The sequence below is a fragment of the Hyperolius riggenbachi genome, chromosome 12 (assembly GCF_040937935.1).
Source record: "Hyperolius riggenbachi isolate aHypRig1 chromosome 12, aHypRig1.pri, whole genome shotgun sequence".
Classification (NCBI taxonomy): Eukaryota; Metazoa; Chordata; class Amphibia; order Anura; family Hyperoliidae; genus Hyperolius; species Hyperolius riggenbachi.
In genome coordinates this window covers 225,078,916-225,103,402 of record NC_090657.1, presented here as the reverse complement: position 1 = coordinate 225,103,402, position 24,487 = coordinate 225,078,916, and the positions used below count along the sequence as shown (strand labels likewise).

At 50.0% G+C, this 24,487-nt stretch overlaps 1 protein-coding gene across 19 annotated transcripts in view; it reads right to left on the bottom strand.

The window, feature by feature from the left end:
- KCNB1 (potassium voltage-gated channel subfamily B member 1) overlaps positions 1 to 24,150 on the bottom strand; it is a 90,453-nt gene extending 66,303 nt beyond the window's left edge. For all 19 annotated transcript variants that reach the window (XR_011025457.1, XR_011025458.1, XR_011025459.1 and 16 more), the window contains exons 1-2: positions 24,020 to 24,150; positions 9,614 to 10,314 (exon numbers count right to left, since the gene is read on the bottom strand). Coding sequence is in view for 1 of the 19 variants with exons in the window: in XM_068264570.1 (XP_068120671.1) it covers positions 9,614 to 10,180 (567 nt within the window). In the remaining 18 variants the exon portion in view is untranslated. The remainder of the gene's footprint in view (positions 1 to 9,613; positions 10,315 to 24,019) is intronic.
- Positions 24,151 to 24,487: the final 337 nt, after the last annotated feature.

The window sequence follows — 24,487 nt, the reverse complement described above, 5'->3', positions numbered from 1 at the left end:
CATCAATTCTCAAATCGCATTCCAATCAGATTCTGAACGATTGGATAGACACATAGGCTCATAATCATGCAGTGTATGGCTTCCTTTATGTCTGGTACACACTATGCAATTTCCCTTCAGTTAGACGGGTTAAATTGATTATTTCCGACAGATCTGATTTTCAATCGTTTTTCCGATCACAAAAGAGATCTGACAAACGATCAGAAATGAGATCGTACCCGATGGACTGATGGGAAATTGCATGGCGTGTACCAATCATAACAATGGCACAGAGAAAAAATGTTCTCCTAACACACCCTACGTCCCGCCCAGATCCCAGGTCATACATAATCACATTATTACCCAATCCCAATGCCTTTATTTTGGATAATCCACACACGTTGTCAGCCAATCATCAACTTTGTATTTTATTTCCAAGCCTGTGCGTATATTGCAGCCAACCACATTGCACAAATAGTCATGGCTGCCATTATAGTTTGAAAGTCTCGCACATGACATGTCTCACACATATGATGTCATATCTTAACCATATGATGTCATCTCACAAGTATGATGTCTTATCTCACACATATGATGTCTTATCTCACACATATGATGTCTTATCTCACACATATGATGTCTTATCTCACACATAGGTTTGAAAGTCTCGCACATGTCATGTCTCACACATATGATGTCATATCTCACAAGTATGATGTCTTATCTCACACATATGATGTCATATCTCACAAGTATGATGTCATATCACACGTACGATGGACTGGTGTGGTTCTTGATAGTCGTAATAGCCACCAAGTGTCTAGACGAGAGACCAGGAGCCCAGTGGTACAGTATGTAAGAATTGTGTATGTTAAAGAGAAACTCCGACCAAGAATTGAACTTTATCCCAATCAGTAGCTGATGCCCCCTTTTACATGAGAAATCTATTCCTTTTCACAAACAGACCATCAGGGGGCGCTGTATGACTGAGATTGTGGTGAAACCCCTCCCACAAGAAGCTCTGAGTACTGCGGTACTCCTGGCAGTTTCCTGTCTGTGAACCTTGTTGCATTGTGGGAAATAGCTGTTTACTGCTGTTTCCAACCGCCAAAACAGCATGCAGCAGCTACATCACCTGCCCACAGTAAAAATGTCACCATGTGATGTCAGAATGTAAATCAGGGAGAGGAAAGATTTTACAATGGGCAAACACTGACTAAATCATTTATACATAATTATTGTAAAAATGAAGCACTTTTTTTATTACATTATTTTCACTGGAGTTCCTCTTTAAGTGTGTGGTATTATACTCACAAGGATATGTTGCAATGATTGGCAACCACCATTTAGGCTCAGGGGGAAATAACTGTCCCCGCTCGGTACTCCGGGTCCGCTGGGCAGGCTCTGGTCAGTCGTTGGTTTAATTGAGAACGTAGTGTTCACAATATAAGACCCCGAAGGGTAAACCTCATCTATACACACTGTTGGAGGCACCTAAGTATCTGATCATCAAGTAATATATGGGAGTATGCGAGTTACCTCCTTAAAGGATACCTGAAGTGACATGTGACATGATGAGATAGACATGTACAGTGCCTAGCACACAAATAACTACGCTGTGTTCCTTTTCTTCTTTCTCTGCCTGAAAGAGTTAAATATCAGGTATGTAAGTGGCTGACTCAGTCCTGACTCAGACAGGAAGTGACTTCACTGTGGCCCTCACTGATAAGAAATTCCAACTATAAAACACTTTCCTAGCAGAAAATGGCTTCTGAGAGCAGGAACGAGGTAAAAAGGGGAATTTCTTATCAGTGAGGGTCACACTGTAGTCACTTCCTGTCTGAGTCCGGACTGAATCAGTCACTTACAAACACAGCAAACCAGGGCTGTGGAGTCGGTCCAAAAATCCACCGACTCCGACTCCGAAGTTTAGGATTCCACCGACTCCGACTCCTCGACTCCGACTCCTCTAATTTGCATATTACAATTTTGTTGATTAAAAGTATATAACATGAAATTCGTCTCTTAACTGCCAACGCTTAGGAATTTTACAAGACAACTGAAGTGAGAAGGATATGTAGACTACTATATTTATTCCCTTTAGACTAAAACTAGTCCTTGGTAAGAGTACTTGTAAAAGGTACAAACCGGAACAAAGAACATCTATCAGGCCCTAGGCAATGTAAGTGTGGGTACATGTAAGAATGATGTGCAGGTACTCTGCAGGGGAATGAGGAGATTGTAAACAGACAACACCTCTGTGTTCAATGTGCACAGCATTCTCAGTGGATTCCCTGCAGCTCTGTGGGGAGTGCATATGTATAGTACTACTGTGTAACAAAGTAAACCTGAGACAGATGAAATTAAAGTTTTACACATACCTGGGGCTTCCTCCAGCCGCCTTCAGGATAATCAGTCCCTCGTTGTCCTCCTCCACCACCTGGATCTTCTGCTATGAGTCCAGGTACTTGAGCCAGTCGGGCGTAGTGCGCATGCACACACTCCGCCGCCAGGAGCATACTACACCTGTGCAGCACTATTGCGCAGGTGTAGAATGTTCCTGGCTGTGGGAGCGGCATGCGGCCGGACAGCGCTGACTGGCTGAATTACCAGGACTCATAGCAGAAGTTTCGGGTGGTGGAGGACAGCGAGGGACTGATTAGCCTGAAGGGGGCTGGAGGAAGCCCCAGGTATGTATAAAACTTTACTTTTCATCTGTCTCAGGTACCCTTCAATTTGTAGTCACCAAACCAAATTTTAACAACATATCAAATTTTTGATTTCATCAGCAAAGGGAGTGCATACATTTGCATAAATCAGCATCAGTGCACAATTATTTCCATGTCATTGACCATCTCTATTAGTGACACAGCTACACATTAGGCTGTATTCTTACAGCATAGATGTTATTTAGTATATATAAGAGATTCCTGTGTACACATCATATATACTGTACAGTCACAATCAGATATGTATATCTGACCTTAAAAATACGGGAACTGCTTTATTGAAGCAGCACAAGTAACTAATTTTGATTGGTTTATTTCATTTTTGTGGACAGCTATTACTGTATATATACTGTATTTATACATTATTTTTAATGACTATTATCTGAGAAATAGAACATTTTATCATATTTTCTATTTTAATTACAGTTACAAATTCATTAGGAGTCGGAGTCGGAGTCGGTGCATTTTTTCCCGACTCCGACTCCAGGCACCCAAAATTGCCCGACTCCACGACTCCGACTCCACGACTCCGACTCCACAGCCCTGCAGCAAACACAGGACATTTATATCGCGCTTTTCTCCTGGCGGACTCAAAGCGCCAGAGCTGCAGCCACTAGGACACGCTCTATAGGCAGTAGCAGTGTTAGGGAGACTTGCCCAAGGACTCCTACTGAAAAGGTGCTGGCTTACTGAACAGGCAGAGCCGAGATTCGAACCCTGGTCTCCTGTGTCAGAGGCAGAGCTCTTAATCATTACACCATCCAGCCACTTACATACCTGATATTTAACTCTTTCAGGCAGAGAAAGAAGAAAAGGAACACAGCCTAGTTATTTGTATGCTAGGCACTGTACATACGCATGTCTATCTCATCATGTCACATGTCACCTCGGGTATCCTTTAAGGATAAACCACAATGTATGTATATGTTTTAGTCCTGCACAAAAGACAACGGCGTTTCACGGGTGCTGGCCCGCTTTCCCAGATCAATATAATAGTGTCTTTAGAGCAGTAAATCACAGCCGTGAGCGCCTCTCTTATGTCGGTGATTTACTGCTTTTAAAGGCCCTTTTGTACTGACCTGAGGAATCGGGCCAGTACCTGTGAAACGCGTTGTCTTTTGTGCATGACTAAAACATATGCTTACCTTTGTGGTTTATCCTCAAAGGGAACCTGTAGCGAGTAAAATTAATTAAAATGAACACATGACATAGCTGCAAATGAATATTACATACTTACCTCACCGTCAGTTCCTCTCAGGAGCTCACCATTTTCTTCTTACAGCGATCGCTTCCAGTTCTGACAAGATTTTGTCAGAACTGAAATATATCAGTTGCCATCAGTTAGCAGCTGTCAGTTACAACTGAATGTGCAAGGTAATGTCCATGTTTCCCTATAGCTCAAGTGGGTGATATTACAGATTAACAGTGTGCTGACCAGGAAGCGGTTATGGGGTAATGGCCATTTTTAAAATGGCGGACGGAGTAATCCATTGATCACAGTGGACAAACAGGACGCATGAGGAGAAAGAGATTGAGGAGTAGACTACCTGTGTATGGTTATTTTGACTTTTTATTTTCAGTTGAGGTTCTCTTTAAGGAGGTAAGACTCACATACTCCTATATATTACTTGATGATCAGATACTTAGTGCAACTCCAACAGTGTATATAGATCACAAGTATGAGCTCATAGCTCACCCACATGAGGTCATATCTCACATATATGATAATTGTCCTACAAATTGAATGATTACTGCCCTAGGTGCAGTGAATGAATAGTGTCCTGTGATGTGGGACCTCGGTTCTGTGTGTATACCCCAGGGGTACGTCTGATGGGTCCAGGGGATACTCCGGCTTGAGGTTTTAAATGAAATATAGCAAATTTAGAAAGTTTCCAAAAATGAAAAATCAAATAAATACTATATAAACACCAAATTACTATTCTAGATATAGAACCACTAGAACCAGAGATGAAGCACCCTCTTGAATGTTACCTTATAAATCAGTGGGATCATGACAGTAAACACCTAATCTGCTCTTTGTTTCATTATTCTCTGTTTAATCTGACTGTTATCACCTCTGATAAGAATCCCCGACTGAGCACTCAGTCTAGCTTTGCTACGGAAAGATTATAGCTGAGTCTGTCTTCTCTGGTGTCTTTTCAAGCCCAAGCCTGCTCCCTTGTGGCTCTGCTATAATGACTCAGCTATAATTATTCCCTGCAAAGCCAGACTGAATGCTCAGTCCGGGATTCTTATCACAGCTGATAACAGACACTTTTAGCAGTGAGGATGAAACAGAGAGCATGGTAAGCGTTTTCTCTAATGTTCTTACTGATATATATGGTAAAATATACAAGGGTGCTTCGTCTCTGGTTCCCTTTAAATGCTAAAGTAAATGGTTTAGAAACAGTGACCAGGTGCTACTACTAAATATATCTGCCAAGCGGTACTGGAGAGAATCTTCACCGTGCTGGGGGGGTTAGAGCAGGATCATCCATCAGGCAACTAGGCAGGCGCTTGGGCCCACCTGCCACCTTCTCTGATCTCCCTCTACTTCAGTTTACCGAAAGGACCACAACGGGGCCCCATCTTATTCCATATCTACCGGGGGACAATTGGTGAGCACAGGCATTGATGAGGGGTACAAGCCAATACAATGTTCAGAAACATTGATGAAGGAAAGCGGGTTTGCATCCTGGCTGGAGGCGGCACCTGTTTGGTAACTTATTTTAACTACCTAATGACCGCGTCACACCGATGGGCATGAGCGTGGCGGCAGCCCGAGGACCGCTCAACGCCAATTGGCGTAAAGTCCTTGGGGTGGAGATCGGCGTGAGCGATCATCTCCGCTTGAATGACGGAGCTCCGTTCTGTCATCAGTCTCCCAGCATCGATCGCCGTCTATTGACACTGTACAGCACTGCGATCTATGGCAGCACTGTACTGGGGACAGCCGTGTCACTCACAGAGGATCAGGAGCGATCGTCTCTCATAGGCTGACGTCTATGACAGCAGATTGCTGCAATTGGCTGGCGGCGGGAGGGAGGGGTTTAAAAAAATAAATAGAAAAATGGTATTATATATATATATATATATATATATATATATATATATATATATAAAAACACAAATAAAAAAATAAACAAGGCAGGAGGGATCAGAGCCCACCAACAGAAATCTCTGTTGGTGGGCAGAAGGGGGGGGGGGGGGAGAATCACTTGTGTGCTGAGTTGTACAACACTGCACCGAGGCCTTAATGCTGCAGTGGTCTAAATTGTAAGACATAGCCTGGTCACTAGGGGGGTGTAAGCCTACTATCCTAAAGTGGTTAAAGGACACCTGAAGTGCAAGGACTATGGAGGCTGCCATATTTATTTCCTATTAAACAATACCAGTTCCCTGGCATTGCTGCTGATATCTTTGGCTGCAATAGTGTCTGAATCACACACCTGAAACAAGCATGCAGCTAATCCAGTCACACCTCAGTCAGAGCACTTGATCTGCTGCATGCTGGTTCAGGGGCTACGGCTAACAGAGGCAGAAGATCAGAAGGACAGCTAAGCTTTTGTAGCTGCAGCTCTCAAGCATTTGCAGGAGGCAGGAGACAGGAGAAAAGCTCTATGTGACGGTTCACATTTCATACAACTAATGCTTCCTTTTTCATCACCAAGTCTCCTCCCATATACAATAATAGATGTATACAATATTCTATTACTGTATTACCATGTTCAGATTTGCCCACACATGTCTGTACTACTCCTGCCTCCCCCCCCCTCCACAATCCTACAACCTAGGACATGCCCAACTGGCATACATTTCCTAGTCAACAATAACATCCTGCCTTCCAACCCGACATGTGAAGCCCCACCTTCCAACCTTACCTGTGCAGCTCCGCCCTCCAACCTCACCTGTGCAGCCCTGCCCTCCAACCTCACCTGTGCAGCCCCGCCCTCCAACCTCACCTGCGCAGCTCCGCCCTCCAACCTCACCTGTGCAGCTCCGCCCTCCAACCCGACATGTGAAGCCCCGCCCTCCAACCTTACCTGTGCAGCTCTGCCCTCCAACCTTACCTGTGCAGCTCTGCCCTCCAACCTTACCTGTGCAGCTCCGCCCTCCAACCTTACCTGTGCAGCTCCGCCCTTCAACCTCACCTGTGCAGATCCGCCCTTCAACCTCACCTGTGCAGCTCCGCCCTTCAACCTCACCTGTGCAGCTCCGCCCTCCAACCATACCTGTGCAGCTCTGCCCTCCAACCTTACCTGTGCAGCCTGCACTCCAACCTCACCTTATCAGCTCCACCCTCCAGCCTCACCTGTGCAGCCTCGCCCTCCAACCTCACCTGTGCAGCTCCGCCCTCCAACCTAGCCTGTGCAGATCCGCCCTTCAACCTCACCTGTGCAGCTCCGCCCTCCAACCTTACCTGTGCAGCTCCACCCTCCAACCTCACCTGTGCAGCTCCGCCCTCCAACCTAGCCTGTGCAGCCACGCCCTCCAACCTCACCTGTGCAGCCCCGCCCTCCAACCTCACCTGTGCAGCCCCGCCCTCCAACCTCACCTGTGCAGCTCCACCCTTACTTGTGAAACCCCACTTCGACCATCACCCTGGCCTCCAACCTCAGCTATGCAGCCCTGCCCACCAATCTCACCTGTGCAGACCAGCTCTTCAACCTCACCTGTGCAGCTCCGCCCTCCAACCTTACCTGTGCAGCTCCACCCTCCAACCTTACCTGTGCAGCCCCTCCCTCTAACCTCACCTGTGCAGCTCCGCCCTCCAACCTCACCTGCGCAGCCCCGACCTCCAACCTCACCTGCGCAGCTCCGCCCTCCAACCTCACCTGTGCAGCTCCGCCCTCCAACCTCACCTGTGCAGCCCCGACCTCCAACCTCACCTGTGCAGCCCCACCCTCCAGCCTCACTTGTGCAACTAACGTTTGACCTCACCTGTGCAGCCCCGCCCTCCAACCTCACCTGTGCAGCTCCGCCTTCCAACCTCACCTGTGCAGCCCCGACCTCCAACCTCACCTGTGCAGCCCCGACCTCCAACCTCACCTGTGCAGCTCCACCCTCCAACCTTACCTGTGCAGCTCCACCCTCCAACCTTACCTGTGCAGCCCCACCCTCCAGCCTCACTTGTGCAACTAACGTTTAACCTCACCTGTGCAGCCTCTCCCTCAAACCTCACCTGTGCAGCCCCGCCCTCAAACCTCACCTGTGCAGCCCCGCCCTCAAACCTCACCTGTGCAGCCCCGCCCTCAAATCTCACCTGTGCAGCTCCGCCCTCCAACCTCACCTGTGCAGCCCCGACCTCCAACCTCACCTGTGCAGCCCCACCCTCCAGCCTCACTTGTGCAACTAACGTTTGACCTCACCTGTGCAGCCCCGCCCTCCAACCTCACCTGTGCAGCTCCGCCTTCCAATCTCACCTGTGCAGCCCCGACCTCCAACCTCACCTGTGCAGCCCCGACCTCCAACCTCACCTGTGCAGCTCCACCCTCCAACCTTACCTGTGCAGCTCCGCCCTCCAACCTTACCTGTGCAGCCCCGCCCTCCAACCTCACCTGTGCAACTAACGTTTGACCTCACCTGTGCAGCCCCGCCCTCCAACCTCACCTGTGCAGCCTCGCCCTCAAACCTCACCTGTGCAGCCCCGCCCTCAAACCTCACCTGTGCAGCCCCGCCCTCAAATCTCACCTGTGCAGCTCCGCCCTCCAACCTCACCTGTGCAGCCCCGCCCTCCAACCTCACCTGTGCAGCCCCGCCCTCCAACCTCACCTGTGCAGCCCTGCCCTCCAACCTCACCTGTGCAGCCACGCCCTCCAACCTCACCTGTGCAGCCACGCCCTCCAACCTCACCAGTGCAGCCACACCCTCCAATCTCACCTGTGCAGCCCCGCCCTCCAACCTCACCTGCGCAGCCCGCCTTCCAACCTCACCTGTGCAGCTCCGCCCTCCAACCCGACATGTGAAGCCCCGCCCTCCAACCTTACCTGTGCAGCCACGCCCTCCAACCTTACCTGTGCAGCCACGCCCTCCAACCTCACCTGTGCAGCCCTGCCCTCCAACCTCACCTGTGCAGCTCCGCCCTCCAACCTTACCTGTGCAGCTCCGCCCTCCAACCTCACCTGTGCAGCTCCGCCCTCCAACCTTACCTGTGCAGCTCCACCCTCCAACCTTACCTGTGCAGCTCCGCCCTCCAACCTTACCTGTGCAGCTCTGCCCTCCAACCTTACCTGTGCAGCTCCGCCCTCCAACCTTACCTGTGCAGCTCCGCCCTCCAACCTTACCTGTGCAGCTCCGCCCTCCAACCTTACCTGTGCAGATCCGCCCTTCAACCTCACCTGTGCAGCTCCGCCCTCCAACCTTACCTGTGCAGCTCCGCCCTCCAACCTTACCTGTGCAGCCCCGCCCTCCAACCTTACCTGTGCAGCTCCGCCCTCCAACCTCACATGTGCAGCCCTGCCCTCCAACCTCACCTGTGCAGCCACACTCTCCAACCTCACCTGTGCAGCTCCGCCCTCCAACCTCACCTGTGCAGCCCCTCCCTCCAACCTCACATGTGCAGCCCAGCCCCCCCCCCCCCCCCCCCGGGCTTCCTAGTAGCTTTGGCACAATAAACACTGGTACACCCACTACCTGCATAACACTTCCATCCATAGCCATAAAAAGAGTGACATCAGAGAGCTATGTGAGCATGACATCACAAGCGCAGTGTGACATCACAGAGTTAGGAAAGCGTGACATCACAGAGCGCAGTGTGAGACGGGCATTTATCAGACTTGGTGATCGGTACAGATTACTTCATTAGCAGATCGCTGCGGACCCCCCTCGTACATCGCCACGGGTAATCTGCAGGCTGACATACATCCCACAAACAAGCAGCTCTCACTAATCACAATTAAAGGTACCTTGGCAGCGACAGAAGAGTTGGGCTTCTCCAGCAGATCCCAGAGCTTCTTTCTCTTATCCGCACAACACGTGTTATCAAACTCCTCCCCCTCGCGCTCCCGCAGCGTCTCGGCCTCCCGCTTCAGCTCCTCGTTCATCTGCTCCTTCTTCTGGTGGTAGCGGGCCTGGCAGCAGGACTCCAGGTAGATCTCATCGATGCCCCAGTAGTCCAGCTCCTGGCTGAAGGACAGCGCACACATCTCCTCCATCATGTGCAGCTTCCCCGTGCGGTAAAAGTTCAGGATGGAGGTGAACGCGCCAGGATGACGGTCAAAGAAGTACTCGTTCTCTTCCAGGTTGTAGTCGTCACACAGGTCCATCAGGGACTCGTGAGTGTTGCAGTCCCTGAGTTTGCCCAGCCTGGTGCGAGGTAATCGGTCCAGGGTCCTCCATAGGACCTCGTGTGCCAGCCCCCCCACATTCAGCTTCACCCTCCGGGAGCAGGCCTTGCTGCGGATGATGTCCATGGGATCGGGTGGCAGTGAGGTAGTGGAGCGGGATCCATGCTTATTCATCCAGCCAGGCATCTCTGAACAAGGCGGGAGAGGGGGCCTGCAAGCTCGATGAGGGGACACGCACGTGTCAGCTGCCCCCCTTCACCTCCATGGTGACAGCGGGCCACCGCCGGCCAGGGACATCTTCCTCCGCAGCTCCCGATGACCTACAAAATAAGAAAGAGCATCCTTCACATGGCGTCAGGTGGTTTATCCACTAATCACACCAGCAAATAGCTCCTGTAATCTGCTCAGGCAGCAGCACACACAGCTTTACTCGTGTCTGTGAAGAGAGACTGAGGAGCCTCGCTGACCACTTCTAGTGCCTAATGCATAATGCAGGAACGCCCAACACTATAGACAGCCTATAGAGGGGTGCGGGAGCTGCCTCTGTACACAGCCTACACATAATGACTGAGATCAGGAATACTGTACAGGATGGGGTATACTGTCCCTGGCGGGGGTCACTGGTAGGAGAATACTGTCTCTGGTAGGGGTACAGTCAGGCCAGCCGGGGTCACTGGTAGGAGTATACTGTCCCTGGTGGGGGTACAGTACAGGCTGGGGTCACTGGTAGGAGTATACTGTCAGGTGGGGTATGGTACAGACTGGGGTCACTGATAGGGTTATACTGTCTCTGGTGGGGGTACAGTCAGGCCAGTCCGGGTCACTGGTAAGGTTATACTGTCTCTGGTGGGGGTTAGGTACAGGCTGGGGTCACTGGTAGGGTGATACTGTTTCTGGTGGGGGTACAGTCAGGCCAGTTGGGACCACTGGTAGGAGTATACTGTCCCTGGTGGGGGTACGGTACAGGCTGGGGTCACTGGTAGAGGTATACTGTCCCTGGTGGGGGTACGGTACAGGCTGGGGTCACTGGTAGGAGTATACTGTCGCTGGTGGGGGTACAGTCAGGCCAGTTGGGACCACTGGTAGGAGTATACTGTCCCTGGTGGGGGTACGGTACAGGCTGGGGTCACTGTTAGAGGTATACTGTCCCTGGTGGGGGTACGGTACAGGCTGGGGTCACTGTTAGAGGTATACTGTCCCTGGTGGGGGTACGGTACAGGCTGGGGTCACTGGTAGGAGTATACTGTCGCTGGTGGGGGTATGGTACAGACTGGGGTCACTGGTAGGAGTATACTGTACCTGGTGGGGGTACGGTAAAGGCGGGGGTAACTGGTAGCGGTATACTGTCCCTGGTGGAAGTATGGTAAAGGCTGGGGTCACTGGTAGGGGTATACTGACCCTGGTGGGGGTTCGGTACAGGCTGGGGTCACTGGTAAAGGTATAGTGTCTCTGGTGGGGGTACGGTGCAGGCTGGGGTCACTGGTAGGAGCATACTGTCCTTGGTGGAGGTACAGTGCAGGCTGGGGTCACTGGTAGGAGTATACTGTCCCTGGTGGGGGTATGGTACAGGCTGGGGTCACTAGTAGGAGTATACTGTCCCTGGTGGGGGTACGGTACAGGATGGGGTCACTGGTAGGAGTATACTGTCCCTGGTGGGGGTACGGTGAAGGCTGGGGTCACTGGTAGCAGTATACTGTCTCTGGTGGGGGTACAGTACAGGCGGAGGTCACTGGTAGGAGTATACTGTCCCTGGTGGAGGTACGGTACAGGCTGGGGTCACTAGTAGGAGTATACTGTCCCTGGTGGGGGTACGGTACAGGATGGGGTCACTGGTAGGAGTATACTGTCCCTGGTGGGGGTATGGTGCAGGCTGGGGTCACTGGTAGGGGTATACTGTCCTTGGTGGGGGTACGGTGCAGGCTGGGGTCACTGGTAGGGGTATACTGCCCCTGGTGGCGGTATGGTACAGGCGGGGGTCACTGGTAGTAGTATACTGTCCCTGGTGGGGGTATGGTACAGGCGGGGGTCACTGGTAGTAGTATACTGTCCTTGGTGGGGGTACGGTACAGGCGGGGGTCACTGGTAGGGGTATACTGTCCCTGGTGGGGGTACCTATGAAGCTGTGTATAGATAAGTGTTGATACTGGCTATACATTATGCTTGCACCCTGTACATTGTATATACTCTACCACTAGAGGGGGCACATGTGTAGAGAAGGGATAATAGAAGCTTTGCCAATATGCTGCTCCCCCTAGTGCCCGGGGACTGCCATGTACGCTGTAGTTACACTGCACCAATACACAGTCTACAAGTCCTAGCAGAAATACACAAGAACTGTCCATGGACAGTGGTGCTGAAACGTGTGAGTGTTTAGAGTGTGTGCCTGTATGTATGCATGTGTGCGTTTGTGTGCGTGCATGTATGTGTGTGCGTGCCTGTATGTATGCGTGTGCGTGCCTGCATGTATGCGTGTGTGCTTGTATATATGCATGTTTGCGTGTGTGCTTGTATGCATGTGTGTGTGTGTACGTGCGTGTGCGCCTGTATGTATGAGTGTGTGCTTGTATGTATGCATGTGTGCCTGTATGTATGCATTTGTGTGTGTATGCATGTGTGCGTGCGTGTACTTGTGTGCCTATATGTATGCGTGTACGTGCGTGCGCCTGTATGTATGCGTGTGTGTGTGTGTATGCATGTGTGCGTGCGTGTACTTGTGTGCCTGTATGTATGCGTGTGTGTGCCTGTATGTATGCGCGTGTGTGCCTGTATGTATGCGTGTGTGTACGTGTGTGCCTGTATGTATGCGTGTGTGTGCCTGTATGTATGCGTGTGTGCCTGTATGTATGCGTGTGTGCCTGTATGTGTGCGTGTACTTGTGTGCCTGTATGTATGCGTGTACGTGCGTGCGCGTGTGTGCCTGTATGTATGCGTGTGTATGTGTGTACTTGTGTGCCTGTATGTATGCGTGTGTGTACGTGCGTGTGTGCCTGTATGTATGCGTGTGTGTGTGCCTGTATGTATGCGTGTGTGTGCCTGTATATATGCGTGTGTGCCTGTATGTATGCGTGTGTACGTGCGTGCGCGTGTGTGCCTGTATGTATGCGTGTGTGTGTATGCATGTGTGCGTGCGTGTACTTGTGTGCCTGTATGTATGCGTGTGTGTGCCTGTATGTATGCGTGTGTGTGCCTGTATGTATGCGTATGTGTACGTGTGTGCCTGTATGTATGCGTGTGTGTGCCTGTATGTATGCGTGTGTGTGCCTGTATGTATGATGTGTGTGCCTGTATGTATGTGTGCGTGCGTGTACTTGTGTGCCTGTATGTATGCATGTGTGCCTGTATGTATGCGTGTGTGCCTGTAAGTATGCGTGTGTGTACGTGCGTGTGTGTGTGCCTGTATGTATGCGTGTGTGCCTGTATGTATGCGTGTGTGTGCCTGTATGTATGCATGTGTGTGCCTGTATGTATGCGTGTGTGTACGTGCGTGCGTGTGTGTGCCTGTATGTATGCGTGTGTGTGCCTGTATGTATGCGTGTGTGTACGTGCGTGTGTGTGTGCCTGTATGTATGCGCGTGTGTGCCTGTATGTATGCGCGTGTGTGCCTGTATGTATGCGTGTGTGTACGTGTGTGCCTGTATGTATGCGTGTGTGTGCCTGTATGTATGCGTGTGTGCCTGTATGTATGCGTGTGTGCCTGTTTGTGTGCGTGTACTTGTGTGCCTGTATGTATGCGTGTGTGTGCCTGTATGTATGCGCGTGTGTGCCTGTATGTATGCGTGTGTGTACGTGTGTGCCTGTATGTATGCGTGTGTGTGCCTGTATGTATGCGTGTGTGCCTGTATGTATGCGTGTGTGCGTGTACTTGTGTGCCTGTATGTATGCGTGTACGTGCGTGCGCGTGTGTGCCTGTATGTATGCGTGTGTATGTGTGTACTTGTGTGCCTGTATGTATGCGTGTGTGTACGTGCGTGTGTGCCTGTATGTATGCGTGTGTGTGTGCCTGTATGTATGCGTGTGTGTGCCTGTATGTATGCGTGTGTGCCTGTATGTATGCGTGTGTACGTGCGTGTGTACGTGCGTGCGCGTGTGTGCCTGTATGTATGCGTGTGTGTGTATGCATGTGTGCGTGCGTGTACTTGTGTGCCTGTATGTATGCGTGTGTGTGCCTGTATGTATGCGTGTGTGTGCCTGTATGTATGCGTGTGTGTACGTGTGTGCCTGTATGTATGCGTGTGTGTGCCTGTATGTATGCGTGTGTGTGCCTGTATGTATGATGTGTGTGCCTGTATGTATGTGTGCGTGCGTGTACTTGTGTGCCTGTATGTATGCATGTGTGCCTGTATGTATGCGTGTGTGCCTGTAAGTATGCGTGTGTGTACGTGCGTGTGTGTGTGCCTGTATGTATGCGTGTGTGCCTGTATGTATGCGTGTGTGTGCCTGTATGTATGCATGTGTGTGCCTGTATGTATGCGTGTGTGTACGTGCGTGCGTGTGTGTGCCTGTATGTATGCGTGTGTGTGCCTGTATGTATGCGTGTGTGTACGTGCGTGTGTGTGTGCCTGTATGTATGCGCGTGTGTGCCTGTATGTATGCGCGTGTGTGCCTGTATGTATGCGTGTGTGTGCCTGTATGCATGTGTGCGTGCGTGTACTTGTGTGCCTGTATGTATGCGTGTGTGTGCCTGTATGTATGCGTGTGTGCCTGTATGTATGCGCGTGTGTACCTGTATGTATGCGTGTGTGTACGTGCGTGTGTGTGTGTGTGCCTGTATGTATGCGTGTGTGCCTGTATGTATGCATGTGTGTGCCTGTATGTATGCATGTGTGTACGTGCGTGCGTGTGTGTGCCTGTATGTATGCGTGTGTGTGCCTGTATGTATGCGTGTGTGTGCCTGTATGTATGCGTGTGTGTACGTGTGTGCCTGTATGTATGCGTGTGTGCCTGTATGTATGCGTGTGTGTGCCTGTATGTATGCGTGTGTGTACGTGCGTGTGTGTACGTGTGTGCCTGTATGTATGCGTGTGTGTGCCTGTATGTATGCGTGTGTGTGCCTGTATGTATGTATGCGTGTGTGTGCCTGTATGTATGCGTGTGTGTACGTGCGTGTGTGTGTGTGTGCCTGTATGTATGCGCGTGTGTGCCTGTATGTATGCGTGTGTGTGCCTGTATGTATGCGTGTGTGTGCCTGTATGTATGCGCGTGTGTACCTGTATGTATGCGTGTGTGTACGTGCGTGCGCGTGTGTGCCTGTATGTATGCATGTGTGTGCCTGTATGTATGCATGTGTGTACGTGCGTGTGTGTGTGCCTGTGTGTGTGCCTGTATGTATGCGTGTGTGTACGTGCGTGCGCGTGTGTGCCTGTATGTATGCATGTGTGTGCCTGTATGTATGCGTGTGTGTACGTGCGTGCGCGTGTGTGCCTGTATGTATGCATGTGTGTGCCTGTATGTATGCGTGTGTGTACGTGCGTGTGTGTGTGCCTGTATGTATGCGCGTGTGTGCCTGTATGTATGCGTGTGTGTGCGTGCGCGTGTGTGCCTGTATGTATGCGTGTGTGTGCCTGTATGTATGCGTGTGTGTACGTGCGTGCGCGTGTGTGCCTGTATGTATGCGTGTGTACGTGCGTGCGCGTGTGTGCCTGTATGTATGCGTGTGTGTGCCTGTATGTATGCGCATGTGTGCCTGTATGTATGCGCATGTGTGCCTGTATGTATGCGTGTGTGCCTGTATGTATGCGTGTGTGTGTGTGCCTGTATGTATGCGTGTGTGTACATGCGTGCGCATGTGTGCCTGTATGTATGCGTGTGTGTACATGCGTGCGCGTGTGTGCCTGTATGTATGCGTGTGTGTACATGCGTGCGCGTGTGTGCCTGTATGTATGCGTGTGTGCCTGTATGTATGCGTGTGTGCCTGTATGTATGCGTGTGTGTGCCTGTATGTATGCGTGTGTGCCTGTATGTATGTGTGTGTGTGCCTGTATGTATGCGTGTGTGTACGTGCGTGCGTGTGTGTGCCTGTATGTATGCGTGTGCCTGTATGAATGCGCGTGTGTGCCTGTATGAATGCGCGTGTGTGCCTGTATGTATGCGCGTGTGTGCCTGTATGTATGCGTGTGTGCCTGTATGTATGCGTGTGCCTGTATGTATGCGCGTGTGTGCCTGTATGTATGCGTGTGCCTGTATGTATGCGCGTGTGTGCCTGTATGTATGCGCGTGTGTACATGCGTGCGCGTGTGTGCCTGTATGTATGCGTGTACATGTGTGCGTGTCTGAGAGGACTGATGCAGAAGCATGTGATCAGTTTCTAGATCATGCAAGAGAAAAGTAAACCACAGGGACACCAGGAGCTCTCTCTATTGTGATATTTTAGGGAAAATAGCGTATATAAGGCCTTGTTCACACTATAAGCTTTTGTGAGGTTTTTTAAGCGCTGGCGATTTCAGCAATCGCCCTAAAAGCGCTTGTGCAATGATTCCCTATGAGAGAGTTCACATGTAAGCGGTTCATTTCCGATCCGCTCACCAAAGAGCTGCCTGTACCATTTTCGGGGTGAGTTGGCTATGATGGAAGGTATAGGGAAATCGCAAAGCGTGCGATTTCTCAAGAGCTTCAATGAATAAATGTATTTTTTCATTTCCAGGTGAAAGAGAAGGGAAGGGCGATTTAAAAAAAACGCTATGAATTGCTCAGTGCTTGAAATAGCGCTGGCGACTTATAATGTGAACGCAGCCTAAGACTAAGGTAGTCACAAGTCTGGGTTGCTCATCCAGCAGCCACTAGTAGCGCATGTGGGGAGATCCCGCCCCCACTCGCCCTTGTGAGGGTGTTTTGGTCGCAGCTCCACCCACCAACCCCATCATACTATACCACAGCTGCCATTCTGGGCTCATCCACCAGAGGCATCTGAAGGAGAATACATTGTGAGCAAAGTAAACGTTTAGGATTGGATGATGTACCTATACATGATACAACCTCGATTGACTATACAATCAATTAAAATGATTGATTTTGCACTGTAAATCGGGTATTTTGCTGCCCCCACTCTCCAGATTGAAAGGAGGTGGAGAGACCTCGGAACAAACTATTTCTATTTGCAACCTAACTAGCAGATCAAACAATGTATAAAGATAAACCCTGCGGTAGTGTCTCTCTTCTGAGGAGAGAGTTCTAGCATGGATCAGAGATCAGACAATGCGGTAGTGTCTCTCTTCTGAGGAGAGAGTTCTAGCATGGATCAGAGATCAGACAATGCGGTAGTGTGTCTCTCCTGAGGACAGAGAGTTCTAGCATGGATCAGAGATCAGACAATGCGGTAGTGTGTCTCTTCTGAGGACAGAGAGTTCTAGCATGGATCAGAGATCAGACAATGCGGTAGTGTCTCTCTTCTGAGGAGAGAGTTCTAGCATGGATCAGAGATCAGACAATGCGGTAGTGTGTCTCTCCTGAGGACAGAGAGTTCTAGCATGGATCAGAGATCAGACAATGCGGTAGTGTCTCTCTTCTGAGGAGAGAGTTCTAGCATGGATCAGAGATCAGACAATGCGGTAGTGTGTCTCTCCTGAGGAGAGAGAGAGTTCTAGCATGGATCAGAGATCAGACAATGCGGTAGTGTATCTCTCCTGAGGAGAGAGAGTTCTAGCATGGATCAGAGATCAGACAATGCGGTAGTGTGTCTCTTCTGAGGAGAGAGTTCTAGCATGGATCAGAGATCAGACAATGCGGTAGTGTGTCTCTCCTGAGGACAGAGAGTTCTAACATGGATCAGAGATCAGACAATGCGGTAGTGTCTCTCTTCTGAGGAGAGAGTTCTAGCATGGATCAGAGATCAGACAATGCGGTAGTGTCTCTCTTCTGAGGAGAGAGTTCTAGCATGGATCAGAGATCAGACAATGCGGTAGTGTGTCTCTCCTGAGGACAGAGAGTTCTAACATGGATCAGAGATCAGACAATGCGGTAGTGTCTCTCTTCTGAGGAGAGAGTTCTAGCATGGATCAGAGATCAGACAATGCGGTAGTGTGTCTCTCCTGAGGAGAGAGAGAGTTCTAGCATGGATCAGAGATCAGACAATGCGGTAGTGTATCTCTCCTGAGGAGAGAGAGTTCTAGCATGGATCAGAGATCAGACAATGCGGTAGTGTGTCTCTTCTGAGGAGAGAGTTCTAGCATGGATCAGAGATCAGACAATGCGGTAGTGTGTCTCTCCTGAGGACAGAGAGTTCTAACATGGATCAGAGATCAGACAATGCGGTAGTGTCTCTCTTCTGAGGAGAGAGTTCTAGCATGGATCAGAGATCAGACAATGCGGTAGTGTGTCTCTTCTGAGGAGAGAGTTCTAGCATGGATCAGAGATCAGACAATGCGGTAGTGTGTTTCTCCTGAGGACAGAGAGTTCTAGCATGGATCAGAGATCAGACAATGCGGTAGTGTGTTTCTCCTGAGGAGAGAGTTCTAGTAGGGATAAATAATAATAAGCTAACAAGGGGAAAAAGCTGGAAAGATTAAATCGTTAGTTTATTAGAAAACTATACACAAAATATACAGGAAAATGCCAAACTTATATCTAGCAGCTGAACAGGATGGGCTGGAAATAAGCAGAAAGGATAAATGATGGAAATGAATGTCTGAAACGTTCAAAATGCCGTGTTTGGCCGAATCCAATGGGCAGTCATTTTATTATTGCAAATAGGCCCAAGTATTGCTATTGTTTTGGCCAGTGTCTGGCTGGCATGTCGGTAGATGGAATTCGACAAACAGAGGATGGACCGAGGACAACATAGATCTGTTGGAGTAGATCTCTTAAAGGACAACTGTAGTGAGAGGGATATGGAGGCTGCCATAGTTATTTCTTTTTAAGCAATGCACATTGCCTGGCAGCCCTGCTGATCCTCTCCCTCTAATACTTTTAGCAATAGACCCTGAACAAGCATGCAGCAGATTAGGTGTTTCTGACATTATTGTCAGATCTGACAAGATTAGCTGCATGCTTGTTTCTAGTGTGATTCAGACACTACTGCAGCCAAATACACCAGCAGGACTGCCAAGCAGCTGGTATTGTTTAACAGGAAACAAGTATGGCAGCTTTCATATTCTTCTCACTTCAGGTGTCCTTTAAAGCTGACCTGAGCTCAGAACTTCCTCTCTGCTGTAAAAGAAACCGCATAATAACCTTTAAGGGCCTTTTCACACTGGGGCGGTCCGTTAAATTGCAGCACTGCTGCCGCAGCCTAATGAGACTCTATGGGGAAGTTCATACTTCCCACGTTGTGGTACGCTGCATCAGAAGTGCCGGATGTAACGCTGGCGCATACCTACCTTACCGTGCGGCTCCTGCGGCGATCTGCATCGGCCCACAAGTCACGTTACTCTATGGGGTTCTTTAAGCACATTGGCGCTTCAACATCGCGGCACGAATGCACAGAAGTGTATTTTTACAATACGCTTCCGTGCACTTCTGCATACCCAAAACAGGAAATGACCGCAAGCATACATCACTTCCTGTTTGGACGGATGCCAGACAGGGAACACTGTGTACTAACATGGTGTTCCCTGAAGGCCTGTTTTTGGCGGTAAGACGCGGTGCAGCGATAACACCAGTTCGTAGTGTGAAACCAGCCTGAAGAAAAACATTTCTTTGGCACACCTGATACAAATCCTGCAACAAATATGCAGTGTGTCTACTTCCTGCTTTCAAGTTAGCCTCTCTGCCAAGGCAGTCAGCTGAGGGCTCCAATTACAACTTGTGATTAGTCATAGATGAGGTTGGAATTAGACAGGCTAAGCTTTCTAAATACACACAGGGAGCATTTCTCTTTGCTTTCCTTCTGTCCTGTGCAAGAGTTCAGGTCTCCTTTAAAGGACTCATTGTGATGGGAAAGGATGACATGAGGGCTGATAAGAAGGGAAAGCTCCACCCCCTCTCAGAAATGAAGAGATCGGTCAGAATATCTGATAGGCTGATTTCTCCATGCACATAAGTTCTATCAATCAATGGATTGCGTATTTGCATTCAGTAAGGCATTATGAAATCACACACATCAAACATGAGTATTAAGCTGTAATGTATTACTGAGAATGTTGGCTTGGACAAGTGTTAAAGGATCCCCGAAGTGACATGTGACATGATGAGATAGACATGGGTATGTACAGTGCCTAGCACACAAATAACTAGCCTGTGTTACTTGTTTTCTTTCTCTGCCGGAAAGAGTTAAATATCAGGTATGTAAGTGGCTGACTCAGTCCTGACTCAGACAGGAAGTGACTACAGTGTGACCCTCACTGATAAGAAATTCCCCTTTTTAACTCTTTCTTGCTCTCAGAAGCCATTTTCTGCTAGGAAAGTGTTTTATAGTTGGAATTTCTTATCACACTGAAGTCACTTCCTGTCTGAGTCAGGACTGAGTAAGCCACTTACATACCTGATATTTAGCTCTTTCAGGCAGAGAAAGAAAAAAAGGAACACATCCTAGTTATTTGTGTGCTAGGCACTGTACATACACATGTCTATCTCATCATGTCACATGTCACTTCGGGTATCGTTTAATTACACTCAGCCAGGACGGGTTTTTGATGCTGCTGAGAGCTAATGAACTCTTGTGTTCTGCCTGGGATAGCTGGAAGATTAACCCTTTGCCTGCCCTGGCAGCTGTCACACTGTAAATGAGATATGGCGTGATAGATAGGCAAGTCTCTGATTTGTCGTGATCATGTGCTCAAGCAGGATGTGATCACAGCAAATCAGAGCTTGGCAAATCTATCAGCTGATTAAACAGATCACATGCTTCATCGTGAGTTATCCTAGACATGAGCGGCACTGATACTGTGTACAGTGACTGTGCATGTGAGAGATTATACAGTGTGCTAAGGAGGGTAGTAGTATTACATCACACACAGGTGGTCAGGTCCCAGGGTAAAGGTGAGGGTAGGGGTAGTAGTATAATGAGGGTAGTAGTATTAGATCACATACAGGTGGTCGGGTACCAGGGCACAGGTGAGGGTGGGTGGGGGTAGTAGTATGATGAGAGTAGTAGTATTAGATCACATACAGGTGGTCGGGTACCAGGGCACAGGTGAGGGTGGGTGGGGGTAGTAGTATGATGAGAGTAGTAGTATTAGATCACATACAGGTGGTCGGGTACCGGGGCACAGGTGAGGGTAGGGGTTGTAGTATGATGAGGGTAGTAGTATTAGAGCATATACAGGTGGTCGGGTACCAGGGCACAGGTGAGGATAAGGATAGCAGAATGATGAGGGTAGTAGTAGATCACATACAGGTGATTGGGTACCAAAGTGCAGGTGAGGGTGGAGGTAGTAGTCATAGTATGATCAGGGTAGTAGTATAAGACCACGGACAGGTGATGCGGTACCAGCGCATAGGTGACAGAGAAAGTAGTATGATGGGGCTACAGGTGGTCGGATACCAGAACACAGGTGAGGGTAGGAGTAGTAGTATGATGAGGGTAGTAGTATTAGATCATATACAGGTGGTCGGGTACCAGAGTGTAAGGATAGGGGTAGTAGTATGATGAGGATGAGGTTAATAGTATCAGATCACATAAAGGTGGTCGGGTACCAGAATACAGGTGAGGATAGGGGTAGTAGTATGATGAAGGAGTAGTATTAGATCATATACAGGTGGTCGGGTCCCAGGGCCCAGGTGAGGATAGGGGTAGTAGTATGATGAAGGAGTAGTATTAGATCATATACAGGTGGTCGGGTCCCAGGTGAGGATAGGGGTAGTAGTATGATGAGGAGTAGTATTAGATCACATACAGGTGGTCGGGTCCCAGGGCCCAGGTGAGGGTAGGGGTAGTAGTATGATGAGGGTAGTAGTATTAGATTACATACAGATGGATAAGGTACTAGGGCACAGGTGAGGGTATGGGTAGTAGTATGATGGAGTAGTATTAGATCATATACAGGTGGTCGGGTCCCAGGGCCCAGGTGAGGGTAGGGGTAGTAGTATGATGAGGGTAGTAGTATTAGATCACATACAGGTGGTCGGGTCCCAGGGCCCAGGTGAGGGTAGGGGTAGTAGTATGATGAGGGTAGTAGTATTAGATCACATACAGGTGGTCGGGTCCCAGGTGAGGATAGGGGTAGTAGTATGATGAGGGTAGTAGTATTAGATCACATACAGATGGGTAAGGTACCAGGGCACAGGTGAGGGTATGGGTAGTAGTATGATGATGGTAATAGTATTAGATAACATTCAGGTGATCGGGTACCAGGGCAGAGGTGAGGGTAGGGGTAGTAGTATGATGAGGGTAGTAGTAGATCACATACAGGTATTTGGGTACCAGAGCACGGGTGAGGAAAGAGGAAGTAGTAGGATGAGGAGAGTAGTATCAGATCATATACCGGTGGATGGGTAACAGGGCACAGGTGAGGGTAGTAGTATTATGATGAGGTTAGTAGTATCGGCCGGAGCAGTGCTTTTCAGCGCTGCTAGATTTGGGCGCAGCCGGCGCCTCCATAGACTTCAATAGGAATCATTCCTATTGAAGTGCTCAGTGAGTAACGTCGGCTCCGTCAGAAGACAGAGCCGAAGTTGCTTAAAAACATAATAATTCGGCCTCCAGCAATCGCTGGGAGCCGAATTATTTCATTCCCCCACTATCCATGTCGGCCTGGAGGGGGAATAGTAATTAAATCGGCCCGGGCTTGTGCAGAAGCAGGATCAGCTATATAACGCTGTATCCTGCGCCCAAGTCTACCGGCGCCGATTTCAAATGTACGCGTATCAGGTCACATACAGGTGGTCGGGTACCAGAAGACAGTGAATAGAAGGCAGTGTTCTTGGGGGAGGGGCAATAGTATCGGGGTGCAGTGAATTGAGGGCACTGGCATTGGGGAAAGGACCAGTTGCATTAGGGGTATTAGTATTTGGGCGATAGGAAAGTAGTATTAGGGGAATCAGTATTATTGGGGGGCACTGAATAGAGGGCAGTGGTTTTGAGGGGACAGGGGGAGGGGCAGTAGTACTGGAGGGGCAGTTTTATTGGGGGGAGGGGGAATAAATAGAGGAAAGTGCTATCAGGGGGCACGGGTACTGTGGGTCAGTGAATAGAGGGCAGTGGTATTGGGGGTACTGGTATTTTTTGGGAGGGAAGTGGTATTGGGGGAGCAGTAGTCTTTAGGAGGAGAGGGCAGTGACATTGGGGGGATAGGGCAGTAGTATTGGAGGACACTGGTATTGGGGGAGCAGTAGTATTGGGAGGAAGGGCAGTGGTATTGGGGGGCAGTGAATAGAGGGCAGTGGTATTGGGGAGCAGTAGTATTTTGGGGAGAGGGCAGTAGTATTGGAGGGCAGTGAGTAGAAGGCAGTGGTATTGGGGAGCTGTAGTATTTGGGGGAGAGGGCAGTGGTATTGGGGGGCAGTGAATAGATGGCAGTGGTATTGGGGGAGCAGTGGTATTGGGGGGCAGTGAATAGAAGGCAGTGGTATTGGGGAGCAGTAGTATTTTGGGGAGAGGGCAGTAGTATTGGGGGGCAGTGAGTAGAAGGCAGTGGTATTGGGTAGCAGCAGAGGGGCAGATGTATTGGGGGCAGCGAATAGAAGGCAGAGGTATTGGGGAGCAGTAGTATTAGGGGAGGGGTGCTATTGGGGGGCAGTGAATAGAGGTCAGTAGTATGGGGGGTACGGCAGTAGTATTGGGGTACACAGGTATTGGGGAGGGGGCAGTGGTATTGGGGGAGCAGTTGTATTGGGGGCAGTGAATAGTGGGAAGTGGTACTGGGGAGCAGTAGTATTGGGGGGAGGGGTGCTATGGGGGGGGGGGGGGGCAGTGAATAGAGGTCAGTAGTGGGGGGGTATGGCAGTAGTATTGGGGGACACTGGTATTGGGGGGGAGCAGTAGTATTGGGGGGAGGGGGCACACACACAGCGGGGGGATACAGCTGTCTCTGGGTGAAGAGACGTCACAGCCTCCGGGATATGATGGCGAGCAGATCCCGGCGCTGCTGCGGACCCCTCCCGCCTCCTCCTCTCCGCTATCCCCGGCCTCCCCTCCATCCATCCCGGTCATACCTGCAGCCTCCGCACTGTGCCGCCTCCTCCCGGCCGATCAACAAGTCTGATGCTCCGATCTCTCCGGTCCCTTCATCCCGTCATCCCTCCATCCATTCACCATAGCGAGGAGCGCCCCCTGCTGGCCGCACACCGCCATTACCAGACATCAGCATCCATCATTATTCCGTATAGACAGCAGCGCTACCTGCCGGCCGCTTACTGCCATTACTACCGCCATCAGCATCTCATATCATTCGCTATAGAGAGCAGCGCCACCTGCCGGCCGCATGCTACCATTACCAGACATCAGCATCCATCATTATTCCGTGTAGAGAGCAGCGCCACCTGCTGACCGCACCCCGCCATTACCAGACTTCAGCATCCATCATAAATCCGTATAGACAGCTGCGCCACCTGTCGGCCGCATACTGCCATTACTACCGCCATCAACATCTCCCATCATTCGCTATGGAAAGTAGCGCCACT